Source organism: Gopherus evgoodei, chromosome 6, assembly GCF_007399415.2.
Source record: "Gopherus evgoodei ecotype Sinaloan lineage chromosome 6, rGopEvg1_v1.p, whole genome shotgun sequence".
Taxonomy (NCBI): Eukaryota; Metazoa; Chordata; order Testudines; family Testudinidae; genus Gopherus; species Gopherus evgoodei.
Genome location: NC_044327.1, coordinates 44225284 through 44251262, shown reverse-complemented (window position 1 = coordinate 44251262; position 25979 = coordinate 44225284). Strand labels below are relative to the sequence as shown.

General features: G+C 42.5%; 2 protein-coding genes across 2 annotated transcripts in view; one reads left to right on the top strand and one right to left on the bottom strand.

Moving 5' to 3' along the window:
- The first annotated feature begins 1493 nt into the window (after window positions 1–1493).
- On the top strand, window positions 1494–22859 carry AK3 (adenylate kinase 3). Its single transcript, XM_030566029.1, has 5 exons — window positions 1494–1615; window positions 14217–14336; window positions 17097–17287; window positions 18455–18573; window positions 20182–22859. The coding sequence occupies exons 2-5, from the start codon at window positions 14276–14278 to the stop codon at window positions 20303–20305; spliced, it is 495 nt and encodes a 164-aa protein (XP_030421889.1). The 5' UTR covers window positions 1494–1615; window positions 14217–14275; the 3' UTR covers window positions 20306–22859.
- CDC37L1 (cell division cycle 37 like 1) overlaps window positions 21962–25979 on the bottom strand; it is a 15268-nt gene continuing 11250 nt past the window's right edge. The window contains exon 7 of the mRNA XM_030566028.1: window positions 21962–25505. Coding sequence (XP_030421888.1) covers window positions 25404–25505 — 102 coding nt within the window. The 3' untranslated portion in view covers window positions 21962–25403. The remainder of the gene's footprint in view (window positions 25506–25979) is intronic.

Sequence of the window (25979 nt, the reverse complement as noted above, 5' to 3'; positions counted from 1 at the left end):
GGTGACCTTTGCATATTCCAAGAATGACCTAGCTGTGGGGCTATATTAATGTAGAATATCCTATTTCTTTAAATAGTTTATGAGCTTTTTAGTGGTTCTCGTTGTGTTCTGTGTTCTAGAAGACCTCTGAACCCAGCCAAAGCAGAAGTATAGCTGGCCTTACATGTTGTGTCTGTATAACAAGCATGGTTATATGGATTCCCCATGCCCATGTGGTTTCTTTATATTATGCTATTGTGTAAAGAGCAAAAGCCACAACAGTAATGAATGCTCTGAAGAAGAGTCCTGGTCCTATAGCTTTTAGTTTTACACATGAGTAAAGAGCAGGCCCAGTAGCAGTGAGAAGGGCATTCAGCACATAACCAAGTTAAACTTTAGTTAATGGTTACTTAGCATGTTAAGATAAGGGTAATCAAATCTCATGCTTCAGGCACATGCTGGTGTCAGGAAAAATACTTTTCTTCTACATACAGGATTGCACAATTACTTAGATAAATTAATTTAGACTTTGATGGACCAATGATGTACTGCACTACAACAAATCCTATGTGAGTTTGCCTCCTCTCTATCCTTCTATGTTGCAGCTATGATGAAACCCGACTAGAACAAGGAGCTGGCCTGTGGAGGAGTCAATGATGTTTTTTACTACAGAGCTGATTTTTGTAATATATTTACCCCTATTTTATAGCCCACGACCAGATGACTGCCTCGATTCCGTGCAGTGGCTCTACCTCCTGAGCCCTTTGCCATCTGAACTGGTGTAAAACTGTGTACTGACAGGGCCAAGAGTGGGTTCGAGCCCTGGTGAAATTTTCTTTTGGGCCCCCCAGCAAGGGCGGACTGGCTAAACAGGGCCGATGAAGCCGGGCCCTGGGCTCCCTTCTGGACCACCGGGCCCCTGTAATTTGTACCGGCTACCCCCACCCCCATCGGCCCTGTGCACTGGCACCCACCCTTTTCTGCATTTTTATAGTAGCTTTGAAAATATTAACCCAAGACCATTTGCCACATGGTATAGACATCCAATATCGGACTGATAGCAACCTCTTCAGCCTTTTTTGTCTCTGTGCCAGAATTATTGTCTTGAAAAGTTTCATCTTTGATTATTTGCATCTTGAGCTGCTACGCTTAGTTCTCTGAGGAACTACTGGACACAGAGCTGTCTTGCAGCCTGTGAACTGTTGTATAGCAGTGCTTCATTGGCTTAGCTGGAATATTGGACTTGTTTGCCAGGCATGATGTCCCAGCCAAGGCCTTCAAGGAGATGACTAGAGCAGTGCTAAAACTTTCACTCTGGGGGCAGTGTTATAGGGTTGATATGAAATTAACCAGGAATCCCCTACTTCATCTCCTCTGTTAATTCCCACTCAGAACCTGGCAAGTCCTTTTGAACTGTGCCACTGATTCATGACGAGCGCAGGGCACCTCTACAGCTGCCCGCTTTCCTGCCCTGTCAGTATCTTCTTTCTTTCCTTCTGTATCTTCCCCCTTTCCTTTCTGCCTCTGTCTCTTCCCCTCCGACTTTTCTTCTTTCCCTCCTGTCACCCAACCAGCCCAGGGAGCCCGACCCAGGGCCAGCAGCGAAGCTAGAGGCTGCTCTGCACTCGGCTGCCGCGTGAGTGTTCGATGAAGGATGAGGAGCCTTTTATAATCAGCACCACTTGCTCCTACCAGCGCCTCCGCCCCGCCGGCCCAGCGCAGCGGGGAAGAGCCGGGGCCGCCTGCTGTAGGGAGTGTGGGCTCGGAGGGAGCTCGAGCTGCTGGTGGGGTAGGGGTAGAGACGGGGGGGGGGGGGGGGCCCTGCTGCAGCGGGGAAGGGAAGGCTGAAGGCGGGGAGGAGGGGCTGGGCCGGGCTGGGCTTTCTAGGCAGCGCTATCACTTCCTGGCCCCGCGAGTGCAGCGCGGTCCCGCAGCAGCTGCCTCCCGCTGTGCCCGCACCCGCGGCACTTGCCCTGCTGCAGCCCCAGCTGAGGCTCCCGGGGCGCCGGCCCGCGGAACGGTTCCTTCCTCGCACCCTAGCGCGGCGGCTCGGCATGGTGGCGCAGCAGCTGCTGCGGGCCGTGATCATGGGCCCGCCGGGCTCCGGCAAGGGCACCGTGTCCTCCCGCATAGTCAAGCACTTCGCCCTGAAGCACCTCTCCAGCGGGGACCTGCTCCGGGACAACCTGCAGAGAAGGACAGGTAGGGGCGGGCTGGTAGGGGGCACAGGCAGCGGGAGCAGCCGTGTCTCCTCCCAGAGGCTGCGGGCCCTACAGAGCCTGAGGCTGGCTGGTGAAGTGATCCTGAAAGGGGAGATGGTGCAGCTGGCACAGGGAGGATCCGAAGTCCAGTAAGACCCTGTGTACCCAGCCTACCCACCCCTGGCTGTGGCATTTATCCTGTCGCCAAGGAACGGGAGTGCTAGGAGCTGCCCTGTGTAGTGACAGCCCAGCTCCTTACGCCCGAATGAACTGGCTGTAGCCACAGGTGTTTGGGTAATGGGGATCCTGCTGTCTCCTGCTCCCTTGTCTAGAGCTGAACTTGAATTCCCTTCGGGGACTGTGTGGGCCCTTTGTCCTTCTGAGATCGGTAAATCAAAATGGCCTGTGGTGGCTGCGGAATGTGTCCTTGGCCATTCTGTTCACCGCACTCAGTGAAGAGTTTGCCTGGGTGTCCTTGGCCATAACTCCCTTGCTCAGGTTGCATGCCACTGGTCCACCCATTCCTGCTGCCAGCTGTTTACACTTCAGTGGTGAAACAGTTGCATGCTTGTTAACAAATCTCCACAGTTTGAGATGCCTGGCATATCTTTCCTCGAGAGGTACCGAGTGCTCACATCTCTGATGGACTTCAGTCAAAGTTTTAGCTGCTCTGAAAACCAGGGCCCAGGTTACTGACTTTGGAACAGAGCTGTAACTAGGTATTTTTGCGCCCAAGGCAAGAATATAAAATTGTGCCCTCCCCCAGGGCCGGCTCTTTGGCGGTGGGTCCCTCAGTCCCTCTCTGAGGGAAGGGCCTGCTGCCGAATTGCCACCGAAGAATGAATGAAGTGTGGCAGTAAAGGGAGGTTTGGGGGATCTAACTCATGATTTTTGGCTGCTTGGGCTTCCAAGATGGTCTTTGGTTCCAGTCCAGTTCTAATCCAGAGAGGGACTCACAGGTTAAGAGGAGGGAGGTGCTGTGGATATCAGCAGTGGCCACTAGGTATCAGCATGTGTCCTGAGAATGCTGAGAGTTCAGGTCTGCAGGGCAGGATCAGGCGTGGCAGGTTTGTAGAAATTTTGGTGGTGCCCAGAACCTGCCCTTGCCCAAACTCTGCCCCCCCACCTGCCTAAGGCTCTGGGAGGGAGTTTGGGTGAGGGAGGAGGTCTGGGCTGCAGGTCCTGGGCTGGGGCAGGAGATTGAGGTGCAGGCTCTGGGACGGAGTTTAGGAATGGGAGGGGGTGTAGATTCTGGGAGGGAGTTTGGGGCTGGGAGAGATGCAGAGGGATGGGGGCAGGGGTGAGGAGTGGACTGGGTTGTGACTGCAGATGAGGTTTTTGGAGTGTGGGAGGGGCTCAGGGCCAGAGTCTGGGTGAGGGCTCTGTCTGGGGCTGGGAGATTTGGGGTGTGGGAGGGGCTCAGGGTGAAAGTAGGAGTGTGGGGGGTGAGGGCTCTGTCTGAGACTGGGGATGAGTGTTTGGGGTGCTGAAGGGGCTCAGGGCTCGGGCAGAGGGTCCGGGTGGATGAGCGCTCTGCCTGGGACTGAGGATAAGGTGTTTGGGGTGCTAGAGGAGCTCAGGGCTAGGGTAGAGGGTTGATGGTGTGGTGGGGGTGTGAAAGCTGTCTGGCAGTGTGGGCTCGGATGGGGCAGGGCTGGGGATGAGTTTGGGGTGCAGGCAGGCTGCTCTGGGACAGGGGACAGAGAGGAGGACTCCCCCCAGCCCTTTCCCTGCTGGCAGCAGCAAGCTCTGGGGGAGGAGCTCCCCTTCTCTGCCCCCCCAGCAGCACATTCACCCCTACCACTGTCACTGCATGTGCTCCTGGGGCCCCTCTCAGGTCCAGGAATCTCCTTTGCTTCCCCCATAGTGGGTGCCATTGGGTGTTGCGTGCACCTCCTCCCCTGCTGTTGCCCCTGACTGTAGCCTCACTGGGGGTGAGAGATGGGGCAGGATTGGTGACTGTGGGTGGGGGGCCCCCTGTGCTGGTGGAGGGTTCCACTGGAAAAGGGAAGGGTCTGAGGTGGAAGGACAGGCTCAGAGTCAGTCTGCCTTGGCAATAGAGATGGGGGGCACTAGGACCTTGCGGCAACAGTTGCTGCAGGGAGGCGGCATGGAGCTGCAGGGGAAAGACAGGACTCTTTGCTCCGGGACTGGGAAGGTGGGGCTGGGGAGCATGTTGGGGCCCAGAGACACTCAGGGGAGGTGCGGAGCATGGCAGGTGGGGCTGGTAGTGGTGGGGGAGATCACTCAAGTTATAAATATCTCCACTGGTTTCTATGCCCTTCAGCTTTGTGCGCCTGAGGCAAGTGCCTCACTCGCCTTGCCCTCATTATGGCATGACATCACAATTAGCAGGGGGACTTCTGAAGACTTGGGTTATAGTTGTAAAGTGCATTGGGTTCTTTTGGGTCAGAAGGCGCTACATAAATGCGTGATATGATTAATAAGACCAACTGGGAGGGAGAGAGTGAGTCCAGAAGGAGACAACAGCTCCTCCTTTCAGAGATTCCAAAGGTTGGTAAGAGGGGAGTTTGGTTAGGGGACACAGATTGGGAGAGCTGAACTGGTGAAATGCAGGCGGGCCTTTTTGGTCATGTGTTTAAATTAAATATCATACTTAAAAAGTGTTGAGGTGCTGAGAAACAAATCTGATATGTACATACAGTTAAATAGAAACACAATCATCTGGAGGTAAGGGGGTAGATTTAGTGTCCCAAATAACTGGTTAAGCAGTCACATTTCATAACAGTGAAACACTGCTTCTTGGCAGTGATACTGATGATTTAAGGCTTTTTGTTGAATTCAGGGCTGTCATACTTTTTCTCATATGAACCATATCTTAATAGAGAAATTGTCTTGTGAAACATGTCCCTTCTTATTCTTGATCACATAACATTCCTGTGGCAACTACAGTCACAGTTTACAGGGAAGAATAATGGTGGTATTATTAGAAGCATTTTTAGCTGTTCCTTAATTCCCTTTCCTAGACAGTATCATGCAATTAGCTAGTTATCCACAGGACACCCTCCCCCCATCCCTGTAGTCCATGGACCACACTTGGATGAACTGTGGTTTAACCATTTTATTGCATTTGGTAGGTGGGGTAAGATACAGTCCTGACACCACAGATGGAATGCTGGGAGTTTTAAAGCAGAGAGCTTTATCAGGAACCAGCAGAAATGGGGTTAATATTAATTGTGCACATTTATAAAATGGTCATCTGTGTTTCACCTCTTTCTAATGTTTTGTTAAAAATAGATGAAGCGTAGAGTGTGGCTGGACTCTACATGCAGTATAGGTTAAAGCATTCTCCTTAATTTTTCTTACAGTGTTATCCATCTGCAGAGGGTTTTTTATGTATTTGCTTTGGCAGCTGGCATGAAACTCATATAATGCACGAATATATCTGTGGAATATTTATATAAGAGGATTTTAATGTCTTGAAAGCTCTTGGATGTAAAGCAGTGTTCAGCAAAATCATGCTTGAAGTGAGTGCTCAGTAAAAGTACAGCATATTGCTCAGTGTTTAGTTCTAGTGGTTTTAACATTAAATGGTATCTTAAACCTAGACTCTTAGATGTTGTCCCTGGAAAAGGCATAAAAAGTCTCATAAGCACACAGTGAGATTCCATCTATACTGCATTGTTTCCTGTGGGCCAAGTCCTAACACCCATGAAAGTCAAAAAGAGTTGAGATGACCCCTTAAATTAGGGAATATTTAAAGGTGCTCACTGCTGTCATGGTTGTATTTGTAAGCATAGATGGGTTGTAGCTTCCCCTGAACCAGGGCCGGCTCCAGGGTTTTTGCCACCCCAAGCAGCAAAAAACAAACAAACAAACAAAATATGTGATCGCAACCTGTGGGAGCTCTACTGTTGCCGCTTCAGTATTCGGCGGCAGGTCCTTCGCCCCAAAAAGGACCGAGGGACCCGTCGCCGAAGAGCTGGACATGCCACTCCTTCCCTGTGGCTGCCCCAAGCACCTGCTTGCTGGGCTAGTGCCCGGAGCTGGCCCTGCCCCCCACCCCTTATTAGCCAAACATTATTTGACTTTTTAGTGACATAGGCCAAGATTTTCAGAAGTATCTAGTGATTTTGAGGTGTCTCAAATATTGGCTGCCCAAACTCAGATGGGGGGAGTGATAGCTCAGTGGTTTGAGCCTTGGCCTGCTAAACCCAGGGTTGTGAGTTCAATCCTTGAGGGGGCCATTTAGGGATCTGGGGCAAAAACCTATCTGGGGATTGGCCTTGCTTTGAGCAGGGGGTTAGACTAGATGACCTCCCAAGGTCCCTTCCAACCCTGATATTCTATGATTTTAAGAAGTCTGCCTTTTCAGAAAGTGCTAAGTACTTTCTTTCAAAATCAGGCCTCTTTTAAGATGTCTCAGGTTCACCTACCAGAAAATGAGGAGCCTGAAATCAGTAATTGCTTTTCAAAATGTTGCCTTAGTCTTGTGTCTTTAAAAACAAACAAACAAAAAATGACCAAACCCCTAATATTACCCTGTTTACAAGTAGCTGTTGTAACTGTCAGCAGTGACTGTTTAAAAAACAATGGGCAGAATTTTCAAATGTGGGTATTGTCTATACTAACATTTTAATTGTTTGTAAGTAGTTGGGTTTAAACGTAGCTACGCTGTGTGTGGATACAGTCTAATGATAATAGTGATGTCACTGATAGTCTTACCCCCATCAGAGTCTGATGGTATGTCTTCACTACCAATGTTAAAGTGCTGCCATGGTGGCTTTAATGTGGCTGTGTAGTCGAGGCACCAGTGCTGGGAGACAGCGCTGTAAAACTCCTACTCCCACAAGAGCAGTAGCTCCCAGTGCTGGTGCACTGTCTATGCTGCCACTTTACAGCACTGAAACTTGCATCACTCAGGGTTGTGTTTTTTCACACCCTTGAGCAAGAAAGTTTCAGCGCTGTAAAGTGGCAGTGTAGACAAGGCCTTAGATTAGTACACGGTTGTCTTTTAAGACAAGCTAAACATTCCTAACATTGACAGTGATTGTAGTGTGGGCAGGACACTCTAAGCATTCTTTGACTTGCATATAAACCTTCTCTTCAGTTATCTTGGCAGAACAATTTCAGTTTATATGGGAGTGTATAGGTAATGTTGATGTTCAGCACTTTGACACTATAATGAGTTACTTAAGTATGATGTATTCTTGCACTACTGATGCTATACCTATTGAGGTAACTAAAAGATTTCAGTCACTAGAGCAGTTAATCTAGCACCTTTCACAATTACCTAAAAATTTTCTGAAGCTATTTTGTTCTATAGATTAAAAATTAGTTGTATAGTTTAAAAAAAATCATATTCTCTCTCTCTCTCTCTCTCTCTTTCTCATATGAAATCAATTGGTTGGTTTTAATTTGCCCTGCTCATATACATTCAGCTGCAAAGATCATTTTCCTTACCTGTTGCTTTGACTATTTCAGCCCCTGTTGCTTTGACTATGTCGGTCCCTTCACTGGCTCTCCTTTTTCTTTTGCATCAAACATAAGCTACTTGTCTTTACTTTCAAGGCCCTGCATGGCCTATTCTCCCCACCTCCTCCCACCCCTATTATCTCTAATTGAGGTGTTGACTCCCACCTCCGATTGGCATATGATCCCAAACACTGTTGCTCCCTTGTTAAATTTTCAGACGAGCACTACTGTTCTTTCTCCTGTGCTACTTCTCACACTAGGTAGGTCCCTGTAAACATCTGCAAAGCTACTTCTTTATTTAAATTCCTTCTTAAAAATTCCTATTTGCTATGATGCCTATAACTAACTGAAAAGTGGTTAGGCTGCTCTTGTGCTATCATGCGATCACTGCCTATCATGCTGACCAATTTTGTCTCATTGTTTCCTTGTATTCCTGCATCAGTCTTGTCTGTAGTTATCTGTTTTGTTTTTCTGTGTTTAGATTGTAAGCTCTTTGAGGTTATATTTGTACAGCACCTACCACAGTGGGGTCCTGGAATGGCGCTCCTAGGTGCTTAAGAAATGGGGAAGTATTTTGAGAAGGCTGCTAAACATCTAGATAAGATGTTGGAGATGCAAAACTAAACAGAATGGGAGAAATCAGGGCCAGGGAGGTAGGTTTGTGGGATATAAAGGTGCTAGCTGAAGCCATGAGAGGGAGTGAGCATAGATTTGGGAAAATGAGGCTAAAACACCAAGCAGTACCAACACAGAAGGATTGGGAGCAGAAATAGGAGTTGTCAAAGACACAACTGAAGGAGTAGCCAGCTTGGGAGGAGGAGAACCAAGGGAACACCAAGTTATGGAAATACCAGGAAGAAAGAGTCAGAGAAATGGAATGGAGAAATTGAGAAGGAGAATAGAGAAGAGACCTTTGGAAGGCGTTATACAGCAAGTTCTGGATCCCTGATATTTTGTTCACTGGGAGGTCATTGGTGACCTTGAGGAGAACAGAAGTGATCTTGAGTGAGTATCAAGACAGAAGCTGAGCGAGTGGGTGTAGATGGCACACTCAAGAAGTTTGGTGGTAACTGGGAAGAAGGGGATGGATGGGAGGCTATTTGGAAATGCCTCTCAAAGTTTTAACATTACTGTGTAGGAAGACTGGGGGTAACAAGCTTGTTTTTCACAAAGAAATAAATGTTGTGAGTTTTGAAGATAGTAGAAAAAACCCACATTTCTCAATTCTGTAGCAGGTCTTATTTTGAAAAGCGAAAAGATTTACAACTGTTTACTAATCCATAGAGGGTTAACTAGAGTTAGACTTTGCCTTTTCAGCATCTGCCACCCTGTTAAAAACTTTGGCAAGGGTTCAGTTGTTGAAAAGAAGAATCCTATTGAATGCATGTTCTTGAGGGTCCTGAGCAGTCTGCATTTATTATCATGCTTTCCTGCTTTGGAGAGGAGATTTTGTGATCCCTTCTCTGTTGCTAAGCAACCTGTTGCCTGAACATGGTCGAAGTTTGTTGGCTCTGTGCAGTAACTTCCCACAAGGACACCCTAAGCTATTGCAGAAGTTTTCTAAATAGACATCCATTTTATGCTTTTGGTAGGAACCGAGAATTACAATGGTTCTAGGTCCACAGTTCACCAGATCATGTCCTACATTATTTTCAGGGCCCAGATTTCTGTAAAAATGTATGGCCTCGTATGCATGCAGGTTTTGTACCAGTATAACTACTTCAGTTAGCATGACCTTAGGGTGGATGTAGTTATACTGGCATAAAGAGCCTTATACAGGTGGAAGTTACTCCTGACAGAATTCATATGGCCCACATTTTTCTGTTCCTCCCCGTTCAGAAAAATGCAAATGGAGCAGACTCAGAGATGGGGTGGGTTCTGGGTGTGTGAACCTGGGTGATTGATCACTGTGGGCATGGGGGAGGCAGGGCTTGGGAAGGGGAGACAACTGCAGCTCACTGACGTGTTGGTGACCAGATGTCCTGATTTTTATAGGGACAGTCCCAATTTATGGGTCTTTTTCTTATATAGGCTCCTATTACCCCCCAGCCCTGTCCTGATTTTTCACACTTGCTGTCTGGTCACTTTACTGGCGTGGAAGGGTAGGGCTTTTTATTATGCACGAGGCAGACTAGAGGCAGAAATGTAGCAGCCTGCCTGAGTTAATTGATCTCATTCTCTGAAGCAAAAATGTAGCAGCCTGCCTACATAGTAACATTGTTAATGTTCCTATTGTTAGTTAACTGTTCCCATTCTCAGTCAATTCTCCTAGGAGCATAAAATCTGTGAAAGTTTTAAGGCCCCTACATTGCCAGAGTTATGTAAAAGAGCCTTATTATAAATGACAGTAAGAGAATCCTCAGATAGAAAGCACACAGATCTTCTTCACTTTTTTCCTGTGCTAGAGTGGCACAATAGAATAGCTCAGGATTTATTTTACTTACCCATTTAGAGAGGGGGCATGGAGAAAAAAAGACTTTGAGGGCAAATAAAACTTTTAACAAGCAGTCAATAAAATATCAGGACAATCAGAACCAAGCACTTCCCATAGTACTCAGCCAGGTCCAGGACAATGATTAGCAAAACTGTATGACTTTCATGTGTGAAAGTCTGAGCAATTTAAAATGACATTTTACTTTTTTCCCCTCCCCTGTTTGGAGTTCTGTAGTGTAACTTAAATGAAAATTCAGATTATAACTGGAATGCTGGGTATTAGGTTACCAAGTGTTTGTAACTTAACTTTCATGTGTTTAGGAAATGCTGAATAGCTATTGTGATTTCTTTTTTCTGTGTTGTAGTTTAAACAAATTACCAAAACAATTGAAACTGATGTGATTATATTGCATTATTTTGACAAATAAAATATGCAGAATTCTGAATCTTTTTGGCACAGAATCTCCCCAGGAATAATAAGTTTATTCCCCTTCCCTGTCTGCACTTACTGGGTGTACCACTTTAGTTGTACCAGTATAAGAGGTACAATTTGCATGTGTAGATGAGGCCAATGGTTCTCTGCTGCAGCAAAGAAATAAGGTATATAAAAGAATAGAGCCAATTCCTTCCCCTCACCCTCTTTCCTGTTTGCAAAACATTCCAAATTTTGAAACACTAGGACAACCCTGGTGTTCCTGACACCGCTGCAATGTTACAACAGGGTTTAAACTAGCAAGATTTTGCTCACAGTATGGACATTTCCCTTCCTGCTCCTCCCCAAAGGGAAAAAAAAAAGAAAACCCAGGCCAAATTGCTTTGTTTCATTGCTAAATGAAAATAGCTAAACTTGCACTAGAGCGATGAATCCAGCTCTCCGTGCATGGGTCTGTAGTGTGTGCCTGCAATGTCATTAATGGGAATTCCCTGCACTCCTTACTGCTAGAGCACCCGAGACTATAGTAGTATGGCAGCAGGTGGAGAGTTGACATGCTTTAAAAGTTATTTTAAAATACACTTTTAATCTGTCTTGAAGCAACTACTTGCTTGGCAGTTGCAGTAGGGCAATGTATGTTGTCCTTGCCCTTTTTCCCTAGCCACACCCAGAACTAGGTGGGTATGGGATCCGTGCCAGTTGGGGCAATGGAAATGGTAACAAGGGTGGGGAGCTCTCAGTAATGCTAATAAAGCAGGTTAAGCTAGGCATATGCAAGATGAGAGCACGATGTTAGCACTGAGAGCTGGTTTCATGATATTGTGGTGGTAGACACTGTTTACTAAATTACTTGAACTTGCATAAAAGGAGAGGAATAGAGAAGATTGAATATTTGGATTTCTAAAATGTGTGACAGTTGCCTCCAGGATAAGACACTCAGAACCAGTTTTAACTCAGCTACATTTCCCTAGTATAACACCCCTTGAATGAGAAACTTTACAGGATACTAGGTATTTGAGTCAAAGGTTTATAGTCTCTGCAAAATAGGATGTTGTGAACAGCTACTGTTTATATGCTCTGCAAAGATTTATAGTCTCTGCAAAATGTGTGTATATAGGATGATGTGGACAATATAAAAATATATTACTAGCCTGATTGGTAGAGTAGTTGGCAGATTAATGCTTTCAGTTGTAGATACTCTGCTCCTGACCCCTCCTTCATCTCTGGCCCCATTAGTAAAGTGATCACTTTTTGCCTGCATGAGAGGTTTTTAGATCCTGGCTCCTCTGCAGTTCGCTTTTGGGTGGCTGGAGCAAATACTGTTTGATAAAGACTTGGAATTTCAATGTATGAGAGTTCTTTTTCCTGAGGAACTGTAGTGCCATTGATTGAGTTCCTGCCCTATGGCTGCTCTGGGGCAACTACAGTGGAGATCAAGTAGAGTGAGTTTATATAACTAAAACTTAAATTGCCCCACATGCTGTTGTGTGGGAACTGGTGGGTCTGCAGAGGAGTGTAATCTCCTGCTTTCTGTTCCCCTGCCACCAAAACCTCAGGACCCCAGCAGAGGGGAATATATGGGGTCCTAGGAGCTCCATTCGGTGGCAGAGAAAGGCTCGCCTTCCATTTTTATGAAGTTCTTCCACCCCATGTAACTGTATCTAGGTCACCAAGACTAAACTCGTGAAGGCCAGGTTTCCATGCCTTCTTCCTTCTGTGTAGTGCTGATCATGGTGAGGGAAATCTTTCCGCAATGTAGGCAGAGTAAGGAAAGCCGGGCCTTTTGGAGAAGGATGGGCCAAGAGCACATCCTGGGACTAGGAAAGGAGTAGCATGGGCACAAAGAAATAGAAGTGTCTGGATTCAAGTTGTTTTGATTTTAAAACTGCCATAACTTTGAATTTGATTGTTCCTAGACTTGGGATATTTGAAATCTGGACCAGATTGGTGTGGCTGATGTCCATCTCTAAGAGACAGTGTTATTTCAAAGCCTAATTGTGAATATGACACTTTGCCTTTAATTAAGGAATATGTTCCTGACCTTCTATTGCTGCTTTAAAAGCAAACAAAACCTGAAGGCCACTTTTTCCAGTGCTTGAGTGCATCAGTTGCCAGGCATGTGAGACTTGCTAAGGAAGGAGCTAGTAATACTCTGTAAATGGAAACTTCTGTTTCTCTTCAGGTTTGCTTACTGCCATTGTCACCATAGTACTTGAGTGCCTTCTCCTAGGTCTTTAAGCATACAGAAAACAGTAATTAGACGAACTGCAGCCAAGAACTTAAAAATGGTAAGGTTTTGGCACTTGCAGTTTTTTGGTGTCTTCCCATCCCCATACAACTCTCCTGTTTGGGGTCCTGTAGCTAGCTCAAGAAGAAAGTCTCTGAATTAACAGTAATGGTTCAGTTCTGCAAATCTCCCATGTATAAAATCAATCATGTTCTACGGTGCAAGGACTGGGTCCTAAAGGACGGAAGGGACTATTATGATCCTCTAGTTCTGTGGCTCTCAACCTTTCCAGACTAATGTACCTTTCAGGAGGCTGACTTGTCTTGCGTATTGCCAAGTTTCACTTCACTTAAAAATGTGTCACAGCACATTACTGAAAAATTGTTCACTTTTTCATTTTTACCATATAATATAAAATAAATCAATTGGAATATAAATATACTTTCATTTCAGCATATAGTATATAGAGCAGTATAAACAAGCCATTGTCTCTATGAAATTTTAGTTTGTACTGACTTTGCAAGTGCTTTTTATGTAGCCTGTTGTAAAACTAGGCAAATATCTAGATAAGCTGATGTACCCCCTGGAAGATCTCTTTTTACCTCCAGGAGTACCCATACCCCTGGTTGAGAACCAATGATCTAGTTGACCAGGATAACATCAGCCAAAGGACCTCATCAAATAATGTCTGCATCAGACCCCTAACTTCTGCTTAAGCTATAGCATATTTACATAGCAATGTGAGAGGGCATGTTTTGTGTACTTCGTGTTTTTTGAAGAAATCAGCCATAATAAATGGTTGCCATCTAACCAAACCAATGAGGGAGTGCTGGTACTAAATGTTAGTCAATACCATGTGAATACAATAGTGTCCACAAACGATTTATGAAAGCAGATATCACTTATATAAACACTTCCTTGTAAATCTGGATAAATTGAAAGAAATAACATTCTCTACCTATAGTGTTTCAGACACATGTTGCTTTCTTAAATACTCAAGGAGGCATCTAGTTGGAATGTAGATTTTGTCTTTTAGTGAAAACATCATCCATCTGTAAAAGACATTAACATTCACCAGACTGTAGAACTTAATGCTAAACTACATGCAGAAAAATAGTCAATAGGACCTTAACTTTTTGAACGGGAAATATGGGGCAGAGTTAGGCCCTTCCATTCTTACTGGACCCAGTGCATTTGTTTTCCTGATTTCTTCTACCTTTTAAAAGAGGCTCCACTGATGACTCTCCTGTTTTCAGTCTTAGGACCTGATCCTGCAAACACACACGAGTAACTTTACTCAGTGTGAATAGCTTCACTGGCATCTGCTTTAAGGTGTAGTGAAAATGAGGGGAAACTTTTTTTTTTTAGATTTTTAAAAGATACCATGTGTCAGTGACTGATAATTTGCAACCCTTTCACCCTCAGGCTTCTGACCTAAAGTTATTTGTAGATTTCTGGGCTGCGAGGGGTATTGCTACATTGGTATATGTTTGTTTTGCTTCCATAGAGGTCGGTGTCATTGCCAAGACCTACATTGATCAAGGGCAGCTTATTCCAGATGACCTCATGACACGGCTGATGTTGAATGAGCTGAAAAATCTACACCGGTACCACTGGCTGCTGGATGGTAAATTAAGATACAGGGAGAAATCATTTGTGTGGGGGAAAAACAGAAAATGTGAAAGAGACAAAGTCTTTCCAATATACTTCTATGACAATTAGTGGACACTTAGTAATTATGCCAGAGTCTTGAGAGTCAGAAAATCAAAATTCTGCTTCTGACTCTTCCATTAACCTGCTATGTGACCTTGGGCAAATCACAGCCTCTCTGCCTCAGTTTCCCCATACATAAAATGTGGATAATAGTATGTATTCTACTTTACAGGGATAGTGTGAAGCTTAATTAATGTTAACAAAGGGTTTTGTGATTCTTGAATGGAAGGCAAAAGATGAAAATAGTATTAGTTCATACAGGGCCTATTACAATGGGGAACTCGTCCATGACTGAGGCTCCTAGGTCGTATGGTGTAACACAAATAACAGAATTTTGTTCTAGAAGTTTTTTTTTTGTTTTTTTTTTAAATCCTTATTCTTTCAGGGTATAACCATTTTTTGGTAAAGTTACAAAGTGAAACAGTCAAGCCACAAAATTCCAAAACTGAGATTACACTCACAGATTCAGCTGTGCCCTCTTATATGTATGCAGTCTGTAATTACATGTTCATGTACTGGCTTGTCTTTTTCCCCAGCAGGATCTCTATCTTGTTAGAATACATAGGTTTAATCCTGTAAGTGAATGGGGGCAGAAATACCTTACTTTTAGACACATTTGATGTCAATTGCAACAGTGTGAATCTGAATGTGCAGCCGTATAGCTGACAGCATTTTTGGCCCTCATTGGACAGAATGAAGCAAGGCTCCACAGGTGAAACATGCTGTCCCCATGTCCTCTCTCGGTTTAGATTGGAAACACTTTGGGACAGGGACTTTAGGCCAAAATCATTGTTAGTGTAATTCAGTGGCATTCAATAGAGTTTATATGCTATATAAATAATATTGGTCTACTAAACATGTTCATCTGAAAATCCTTAGTTCTGTAACTGCAATTCATCATGGATAGCTCCAGGGCAGACAGAGTTGCTTACTGAGCTGCTAATATGGCAAAGTATGAGTTTCCATAGGCTGAAAACAGTTTATTGGCTTTTACTGAACCACTACAGATGGAGAGACTTATAGGCACTGAAGTGACCTTTTTAGAGTAAGGTTTCTTTTTGAAGAGCTGTAAATGCTTTTCCTCTGCACTCAAACTATATCCATTGTTCACTGTACCTCTGCATATACTCTTTGGGGTTTGTATACATACCTTTTTTGATATAGCAGTAGGTCAAATATGATTTCACTGAAATGGTACTTACTGCACCTTTCATCCAAGTGTCTTGAAGCACTTCAGCTCTCATAACAACCCTGTGAAGTGTAAAACCTGTTTTCCAGTTGAGTAAACAGAGGCACAGCATGGCTGAGTGACAAAGTCACAAAGTGAGTCAGCAATAGAACTGCAAGTCCCAACTCTCTCACATCTAATTTTTTAGACACCTCCCCTCATCTACAGGTCATCTCGGAAATGGAAATTGTAACACAAATGGGATCCGAAGGACTGTAACATATACAGACAAAGTGAAGTACTTGGCATAAGTGAACCAGTTCCTCAGTTTGTGGGCATGTCATTAAGATGAAATACTAGCTGTAAGGCCTTCTCAGATTTTTCAATATGTGCTTTGTTGTAAGGCTCATTTGCCTTATTTGTCCTTACTCTGGTGATAGGGCGGTAATTGCCATTTCCTAATAGTACACACAAAGGGCTTTCTTCAGTTTAAACCTGCTAGAGCTTGGGGAAATTTACTGCCATAGCTAAAACAGAATTAAATATTCTGGAATAACTCACCCTATGGACACCATTCCAGAAAAGTAACTTTTATTCTAGAATAATAGCAATAGTGGAATAGTTGCTTCTGCTGGTCAATTGCCCCATATAAACAAGGCTTTAGAAATAGGTGCTTAAACTCCTTGTGTAGAGACATTGGTTCTCTTTCTCTCAAGGTAGATTAGGTTTATTCAGTAACGAAGATGTTATCTTAAAGATACTCCATTGCTCAGATCTGTTATTAATCTGAAATAATTTGATTAACTACTGTCTTGATTCAAAAGTATGGTTGAAAAGGCAAAAAAATCAGTATATTTCTAGTTTTTGTTAATGATGCCACAGACTCCTATACAATCTAAGTAACTATTTTTACTGACCTTGTTCTTTAGTAGAACTTTGGACACTAGATAGTTTAGGACAAGGCCTGTTGTTAGTTTCCTTTTAAGCGACATAATCCCTGGAACATCTCCAGTAAACTTCAATGGTGACACAAAGGATGAATTTGACCCTTTATGATTACTACCAGTTACTTCCCTACTTAGTCCTGACTTCTGCAGTACTTTGGAAATAAATCGGTTTTGTAATGAATGTTGAGATCACCCAGGCTGCTCAGAATGGATTTTGTGGAGAACTTTTCAAAATCTGATGTCCAGTCAAAGTGCCCAGTGATGGAACAAAGATGAATGGGAGGAAACAGGAAATAAAAGCAGCTATGGATTTTTACTTTGTCTTGGAGGTAGCTGGCAAGTGAAATGAGGAAAGAGGGTAGGAGAGGACTAGCAAAGGGAAGTTGGAGACACTCTGGGACAATATCCAGAAAAACTAAAGGGGGTGAGGTAATCCTAAGTTAAGTGATACTCCAGAGTAGAGATTGTTGTGCTGTCTGACTACCAGTTTCTTTTACATTGGATCCAGGCCATTTACTATGTGTTAAATAATGTAACTGTGCCTTTGCTCTCCTACTAGTTTTAGTTTTCCTTAAAGGTTTTCCCAGAACAGTTCCACAGGCAGAGGCTCTGGATGAAACATGTCAGATAGATACTGTGATTAACTTGGATGTGCCATTTGAGACCATTAAACAACGGCTCACTGCACGCTGGATCCATCCTGGTAGTGGCAGAGTCTACAATCTTGAATTCAATCCTCCCAAAGATGTTGTAAGTGTTAAGTCGTAAGATGTAAAGCTAAGTGTGAGTTGTGATTGTACTTATCTAATGAACCTGGAACCCATTCTTTCCCCACTTCAAGCAGAGGTCGTGGAATTATTATATGCATAGTGTGGTGCATTGAAATAGTTTGGAAGTGAAATCAAGAAATGGATTCTTGAATGGTTGAAATGCAACAGAGTCCTTATAAGAGCATGATGTTTTTTCATTACTGACTTTTGATATGCTTATCACAGAATGCTACCAGTGCAATTTGTTGAAAATATTTTTAAAACAATTCCAAAACTACTTGCTAGTATAACTCACAGGTCAAATCAGCTTATAAATGGTTAGTCAAAACTGTTAAGAGAATGCTGTTTCAGTATCCCTCATACTTTGGTCCAAATTCTGTCCTCTGATATACACAAAAATGACTTAAAGTGTTGCATGTGTATAAGTGAGGGCAAAACTTGGCCCTATATCATGTAAGATTAAGTTCTAATGACTTCCACTTGTTAGCAGCAGCCTGAGAAGACTTTAGTGCTGTTTTAAATCACTCACTCAGCCTCACTATTTTAAGATGTAAAGTGCCTCCAAAAGAAGTTGAAAGTGCAAAGTGAGGTTCAGGTAAAAACCTGCTATTTAGGCCCATGTTCTGTTTGGTCATTCCTGCAAATGTTCTGCTGTTGGTTTTTATGCTGTCTGCTGTACACTAATCATTGTAACATCTTTTCCATATTCTAACTTCCAGTCATATGGCCATGCTGCTCTTCACCTTTTACAATCTGTTCTCAGAGGCCATAAATCATATCTGCCTTTTAGTTCTGCCAGTTCTCTAAGGAGCTTACTGAAACAATTCTAGACATCCATTCTGCTCCACATACATCAAGGGTCACTATGCATAGGTTCCTGCGTGTAGCACATGTGACTTCACTGACTTGTGCTCCTCTACTACAATCTGAAAACCACAGCTACTCCATGCATCTGGTGTTTGAGGAAGTATGTTTTGTAAACTGCTGAAAGTAAACATCTCACCAGATAAGATATGGATGGTAGCTTGTCCTCCAGTTTAGCTGAGAGCTGTTTTTTCTTTGACTAACTAGAAATTGATACTAACAGAATAGCACAAAGTCCACTTAAACAGAAATATAAAGCCATTTTGCTCTTAACCACAATTAGGGCCTTGATGATATTACCAGAGAGCCACTTGTTCAGCGTGATGATGATAAGCCAGAGACTGTTACCAAGAGACTGAAGGCTTATGAGGCACAGACAAAGCCTGTTCTGGACTATTATCGGTAAGTAGTAAATAAACGAAAATACTTCTCACCACATTAGGATGAACAGGAACACCTGTTTTTCTCTTAAAATGCACAAATACCACATTGGTGAATAACTACTTAAATGCTAAGTCACTTTCCCTCTCATAATGGCATATGTTATATTACTGGTAGATCCCCCCCGCTATTTACTTATTTAAAACCTTTTTTCCAATAGTACTTCAGGAACTAAAAGGTACAGTCATATATAGCACCTTTTACTGCAGTCATAGGAAGCTTTACAGTAACAATCAAAATGGCCAACACTTCAAAAGCAAGGGCAGGTTCCACAACTGTGGAGCTCTGTCTCAGTAGGTATTTTCTTACCGGAATTTTCATTGTATCAAATGTCTGCCAATTGTTTTTACCTCACTGGCTGGTTAAGGACTTAGGGTAGTAAAAGTTGCTAGGGGATAATGGGCTAAAATCAGTAACATGAGAATGGGTAGAAAAACTTGTGAATAAATACAAAATTTGAGTCAGATACTTTAAAAACAAGAGTGTGATGTGAACATGGTACGCTGCACTGCAGGGGGAAAATGGGGAGAGAAAAGTACTCAAGCTTTGGAATAGTTGATGGGTTTTTCCAAAACTGTCTCTAAGCAAAGGTGCTCTAGTTAATGTGCAGATATTTTATGAATACCATTGGGATAATAATGGATTTAGATGTTAAGACATTTATCCAAATACTAAATTGACTGTCACTCAAATAGTCCGAAGCCTTCCAGTAATTTCCCTGCATGTCTTGGACAGGGAGGGAGTGCTTTCTCTGGAGAGAAGAGGTTGGACAGGGTACTTTTAGGTCAGCAATGGTTTTGCTGACTTCAGTGGACTTCCTTGAGGGCACAGGTGTATTTCATCGGGTCATAGTACAATGACAGTGTACTCTATGTAAAAATGCCATTGACAGAACATCTTTGTCAACTAACCAGTCACTCCCAAGGCACATTCTAGTTACAGCTTTACTCTGTTTTACATGGAATAACTTTAAAATTTAGTATTTTGCCCACTGGGCTATATATAACAATGAAATAGATTGCCTCTAAAAGCCTTGTTTTAGGGCTATCAAATACTAATGCAATGTCATTTTATGTTCGGCAATGATGATGTAGTATTTGCTTACCTTAGGACCAACCCTTCATTAGTCCACAAAAGCTCATGCTCAAATAAATTTGTTAGTCTCTAAGTACAAGTACTCTTGTTATGTTCTTTTTGCTGGTAAAGACTAACAGGGCTACCACTCTGAAACCTTCATTCTTTGTTTCCATTTTCTTCATAGTTCTGTAGTGACTATGTCAGAGTGCTTTTTGTCCTTTTGGAATAGACCAGATCTGATATGGTCACTAACTTCACTCTCCCTTCCATGCATACCACTCCAGAAACAAGGCATGAAACCTTTGACATACGTAGTTTCATCTTTTAGAAAACAGAAGGTTGCTCTTGGGGCTGAACTCTTACATGTCAACAATGTTGCTAATACTCCTCCACCAGGACAGCCTTTGAAGTATCTTTCAACTCTGAAGTGGAGATCCTGATAGAATGGACAAAACTGATTTGTCTACACTTGTTCTTTTGTCTCCCCTTTAGGAAGAAAGGTGTACTGGAATCTTTCTCTGGAACAGAAACCAACAATATCTGGCCAATGGTGCATGCTTTCCTACAAACCAAATTACCAGAAGTGAGCCAGGAGGAAGCTCCCCCACACAGATGAAGTTGGATCTTTTTTGATAAGCACAAGCTACCGGCTGTCTCCATTTTCAGAGTGATTCTGTCCAGAATGTTAGAAACTTGCAAAAAATCATGGTTTTGTTTTACATGCCAAATGGATCAGTAGCTAAGACCTAATTTCAAATCGTCACCTCAGCTTTTCAACTTTGTGCATTCAGATTTCGCTTCTCTACTAATTTTAAAGCTGTATTTTTATATTAAATTTACCTAATTCTTGTAAAATAGTGACCAATTGTAATAAAAGCAACTAAAGTTATGTCTGCATTTGCCAAAAACAAAAGTCAGCATCCTTTTTCTGAAATGCTTAGGTGGATTTTTAGAAAAATGAATTTGAGTAAAGGCACGCACATTTCTTTCAACATACATTAAGCAAGATAGCTTATAAAAACTCATGAGCAGAAGTGTTCAAAATTCACATTACAGCAAGTGTCACAACTGCTCATGCTTACCAAGCATCTTTCAGCAAATGTAGAACAATGCATATTTATACTGTACTTACTATACTGTAGAAAAGATGCCTTTAGCTAGATACTGTGGATACCAAAGTCATGTAGCGAAAGTGGTGCAGCTGGAGGTTGAGTAAGGAAAACAATGAACTTTCTCACTGAGAGCTGGTTACGGTTCAAACTCTTGTACTTGTTCGTAGGATTAGGTTGTCTTGATAGCCCCACTCTTCCAAACTGGATCATTGTCACAAGGTAAATCACACACTGATAAAATCTGAAGATCCCAGTATCAGTTGTTTCACCAGTAACAGTAACCTAATCCACCGTTCTGCCCCCATGGAATTAATTCAACAGGCAATGGAAAACTGAAACCTTGCTTATGATCATGGTAAGGATCTTGTACCTCACCTGGTGAGCTTTCACAAAATGGCTTAGGCAAATTGTGACCAGTCACTTTGAACAGTGCAGAAAATTCATCTGGAAAACTTAATCCAAAAACCCATTCAATGAAAGGGAAAAAAAAACTTGACAGCTGTATGAGATTGAGGCACATGAGTGCAGAGCATACCAGACTTAATATTCAAAGCCATGAATTTGCAATATGAGGTCAAGAAAAAGGCCAAGATAACTTTGGCTACATTCCTAGCCCACAAGGAGATAATTCTCTGTAAGGATCTGTTCCCTTTATTAGCAGAGAGGTAAAATGAGAGTTCAGGAGAGCTACTGAATTACAAGGGAAGAAAGTAGGGCCAGATCCACAAAGGCACATGGGCTCCTGACTTCCACTGAAATCAATGGAAATTAAGAGTAGCAGTGCCTTTCTGGGGCTGGCCCTAGATTTTACACATCTAGTTGGACTACTCCAGCAGTAGCAGCATGTAGATCTACTTGCCTGAAGGAAGATTAATCATTTGGGCTTGTACTCCTAGGAGTAATGGAATGTAATTCAGAAGAGTCAAGTTTAGAATGAAAAATTTGCTCCTAAGATCAATGAGGCTATAGCCTGGCCTCTTACTTAACGTAAGAAGCCACCCTTATTTGAGAAGCTTGATTAGAAAAAGCACTAGAAAGCATGCTAAATAAAATGGATTAGAGATCTTATTTTCATGAATACAGTGAATCCGGAATATTGACACTATACAATAGTCAATAAGAGGCTCTGGTCATCTTAAAATTTCAGTCACACGCAGCACTACAATAAAAATGTTTTATTACAGAAAATTAAAGTCTCATTTCCAAAGCAGTGGGGGAGAATCCTGCCACAAGGGTATTCAAGGTTCTTTGATTAAACATGTTAGCTTGACAAATCATAGCTATCTTGAAGCCTTTATTTATCCACATTTAAAAGTTACAAAACTTACCTTTTTGCTATTTCACTCCACTAAGTTACAACATTAACAAAATTCTGACTATCTAGTTGCACCTAGAAGAGTCCCACTGGAAACAAAACCACATTTGGTGTGGTAGAGTGTAACTTTAATCCTCAGTTAATGAGGTTATAGAGCAGAGATTAAAACAATAGGGTAATAGTCTCTCCCGTAAGATTAATAGAGATGCGTACATTGCATATTTTGGTGGTAGGGAACCAGCCTCATTCCCATTTGACACTGGACTGAGGTCAACAGCCCTCTGTAAGCTTGGCTCTTTCAAATACCAAGCAGTCCAGATTTTTGTAGCTACTGCTAGTCTTTACAAGGAACTCTCATACCCATTTTTTCAGCTTTACAGACTCTGTTGATTTCATTTCCCTCAATCCCACTTCTTCAGAAACTGGTCAGCAAGCTCTAGGAACAGAAATCAATGTAATCATCACATCCAGATAGTTAAACTTTATGAAACTGGTGTAACTGGCAGCAGACCATGCTGCTGAGAGCATCACTCCTCTCTGGTATTGATCTATCAAACAGGTCATCTACTAGTAGTACCAACACAGTTAAAATACTTTACAGTAGGATTTTTACTCCAAAGTATTAACATCACCAGTATTGACACATTCCAAGAAAAGCATCTGAGGAATTTGGAAAGCTTTTCATTTGTGGTAAGTGTAAGGCTGTTGAGGTAGGTACTGTTCAGTTTGGGTCCTTTTCTTAACAAAGAAAAAAATGAAATTTTGCAGCCACCAGCCTTTATGTCATTTGAGACACCTCTAGACATACACATGTTCCTTAAAGACTAGATTCCTTTGGACAGTTGCCTTAGCATTCCCATACAAAACCTTGATTTGTTCTATACTTCCATTTGACACCAGCATTACTGGGGTTTCAGGACCATTTCCAGACAAAAAGCAACAGCTCTTCCCACCTTTGCACTAGCCTAAATACACATTTCTTCACTTTCCATAAGAACAGGATATTGGCTGCCCTTTCTCCAAGATGGCCCTGAGATTTTTAGCAGAAGTGTGTTCTGTTCTTCACATGCCTGCAACAACCTCAGGGCTTAGATACCAGAGCAACAGGCACCTGCAGATGGAACTTCAGTTCTTTCTGTAGGATACATGATTAACTGTGTTTAGGAGATGAACTACAGCATAGCTAGGTCACTTCTCATACTGGGGAAGTTAGTGATAAGAGAAATGACATGCCCTTTTGCAATCTTTCCCTCACTGTGTTTCACTGACACTACTCAGCTAAACAGGTTTTATAGCATTGGAGAATATACTTGTGTTTTCTGCAGCTTTTGTCTAGAGCCCACTCAGAGCTGTTATCCTCTCTCAGTAAGGGTCTGCTAGAGAGATCACAAGTGTTTCGGCTGGTGTACTGGAGACCTAAAATTAGAATGTGCCACTAAAGTTGTTTCTGTATCTCAACCATATCAGAAACACAGATCAGCCCCCTCATGCTAGTAGCTGACAGACATTTCAATGAAGGCCCAGCAAACGTTTTTGAAGCTTTACTGTTCTCACCCCAAAATTCCCATCCATAAGGCTTCTGTAGTACTTAAAAGAAGAAATGCTCTTATGGTTCTCTATAACCAAGCATGTGACTGGCCTGCTCCTCACAGAACATGGAGGCAAAGGCCTGATTGTGCTGGCCATGGGGAGGGAAGAAGGGGACCAGAGAAGTAGTTCTGTTTCTGACACTGGTTCTGTGCCACCACTGGCTCCTGCATGCCTTAGGACAGACTAGGGGCCACTCCAAGGTACAACTACCGCCTGTGGCCACCCACCAACAAAGAAAAGCCAAATCATAGTAGTTCTTCAAACTTGCTCCCTTCACTTGTGGCTACAGAAGGATTGCAGAGGAAGCTGACCAGCAATGCTAGTTATGCACCAGCCTAGGTATTCTGTAGGCTGAGGAAATCTGGCTGCTTTCCAGTCTCTTTATGCCACTTAAGCAATGCAAAAGGGTTAGTAAGCAGTAGAGAATGTGACTCAAGAAGTATATATAAACTAATACATTGCTATTAAGCTTTCCTAAATGTTTTCAATAGTTTTTTCACCTGTGTTCACGGCCTCTATGTATCTGGGCTGTTTCAGTGTAGGACTGACCCTCCCTGATACCACAGTACAAATGCCTAGATATTTTCTCATTTTACAGCAAAAGCAGCAGTTTTGGATTGCAAAGACTGTTCTGTCAAAATTCTGAAAATATTACAGAGTTTGACCTTTACAGAGCTCTAAAGCAGAGGGCTCTTAAGATACTGCCCTATATATTGTTACTCTCAGCAGTTAAACACTTGGCCTCAATCATACAGCTGATATTGAAACAGAACTCTCTTCCTTTTAAACTGAGGAAAGCTTGAAATACCGTAACAAATCTGAATTGTAAATCAATACTGTTCACTCAGTCTTTGGCAGTCAGGCTTTTGTTGTTACTGGTATGAAGGAGAGAGCCTGGCTGCAGTACAATCTTATCCTGAAGTTGTTTCCCCCACCCTCAATCTCCCTTACTCAAAATATTTATTCACACTGGAACTTTGTAATGCAACCTTAATATTTTAAGTTAACACTAAATGTTAGACAGACGAATCAGCTTCTCAGTGACCATGCTGCTAGAAATGTGGCTCAAAACCCACTAAGCAATTATACACTTTGTCTCTAAAATGTACATAACTTGACAATCAGAAATAAGTCCTTTGTCTGAAAGCAAAGTAAAATTTTAATCTCTACAGTAGAGATAAAAAAAAACACTGCTTTAATCTGAGCCTCCAAGCTGATATCAGCTTTTGATTTATTGCTATTAATATGATAAAATTGGATGTGAGCGCTTACTATGTCAGCAGTACAGCATGAGTACAATGGTGATCTTTAGTATTCATAGAGCAAGACACGTCCATGTCCATAATAAAAGATTATAGCAGATTCCAACTAGAATCAACCACTTCTCGTAAACATTGTGTTTGTGCAGATTTGTTTGTCATACTTTGATTCCTAAAATTAAGAATAAAGGCAAGTTTAAGTAGCAGAAACAACATCCAGTTTCACATTCGGTAACATATGAGAACCCCTCTTCTAAAAGAGAACCAAAAATCTAGCAGCACATTTTGAAACAAAATGACAAGTGTGTTTCTGGATTACCCTCCTTCCAAAAATCAAAACACAAAAAATAAAGTGCAGCACCCAGAAAAGTAAGTATCAAGAAAAGAGCCACATTCTTTTCTTTGTAATAAAAGTACTTGGCCTCAGTCTTAACAGTACTATATTGTGTCCATCATTTTGGGTTCCTCATCATCTCGGTGTACCAACGAGTTTAAATTAAAGAGACCTGTGTTTACGCAGCTTTGAAGAGAGTCTGCAGTCTGCAACAGGAGAAAACAACATTAATTCTACACAAGTAAATACTGAGATTCTAATTTTTCACCTTGTGCTTTCACGGTCAATTGCCTAGCTCCCTTTAATGGTCTGCATCTCACACTCAGGAGGCAAGTTTGAATGTGATGCATAAGGATTTGCCAGTAACTAATAGTAATGGTAATTTATCTTATTAAAAATGTATTCCCTTGAAATTTAGGAAATCTTTTGACTGTACTAAGCTTTTACTCATCTTGTATGGAAAGAGAGCCTAAAGAGAAATATACATACAGTAACTCCTCACTTAAAATTGTCCAGGTTAACATTGTTTCTTTGCTACATTGCTGATGAATTAAAGAACATGAGTGTTTAAAGTTGTGCAATGCTACCTTATAATGTTGTTTGGCAGCCACCTGCTTTGTCAAGTGCTTGCAGAAAGAGCAGCCCATTGGAGCTAGCTGGTGGGCTTGCAACCAGGGTGT

What these genes read in the sequence shown, in the direction of transcription:
- AK3 (XM_030566029.1), top strand. Translation starts at nt 14,276, where the DNA reads ATGACACGGCTGATGTTGAATGAGCTGAAAAATCTACACCGGTACCAC. An exon ending in TCAATCCTCCCAAAGATGTT is followed by an intron (nt 17,288 to 18,454) that starts GTAAGTGTTAAG and finishes AACCACAATTAG; the next exon opens with GGCCTTGATGATATTACCAG. An exon ending in CCTGTTCTGGACTATTATCG is followed by an intron (nt 18,574 to 20,181) that starts GTAAGTAGTAAA and finishes TCTCCCCTTTAG; the next exon opens with GAAGAAAGGTGTACTGGAAT.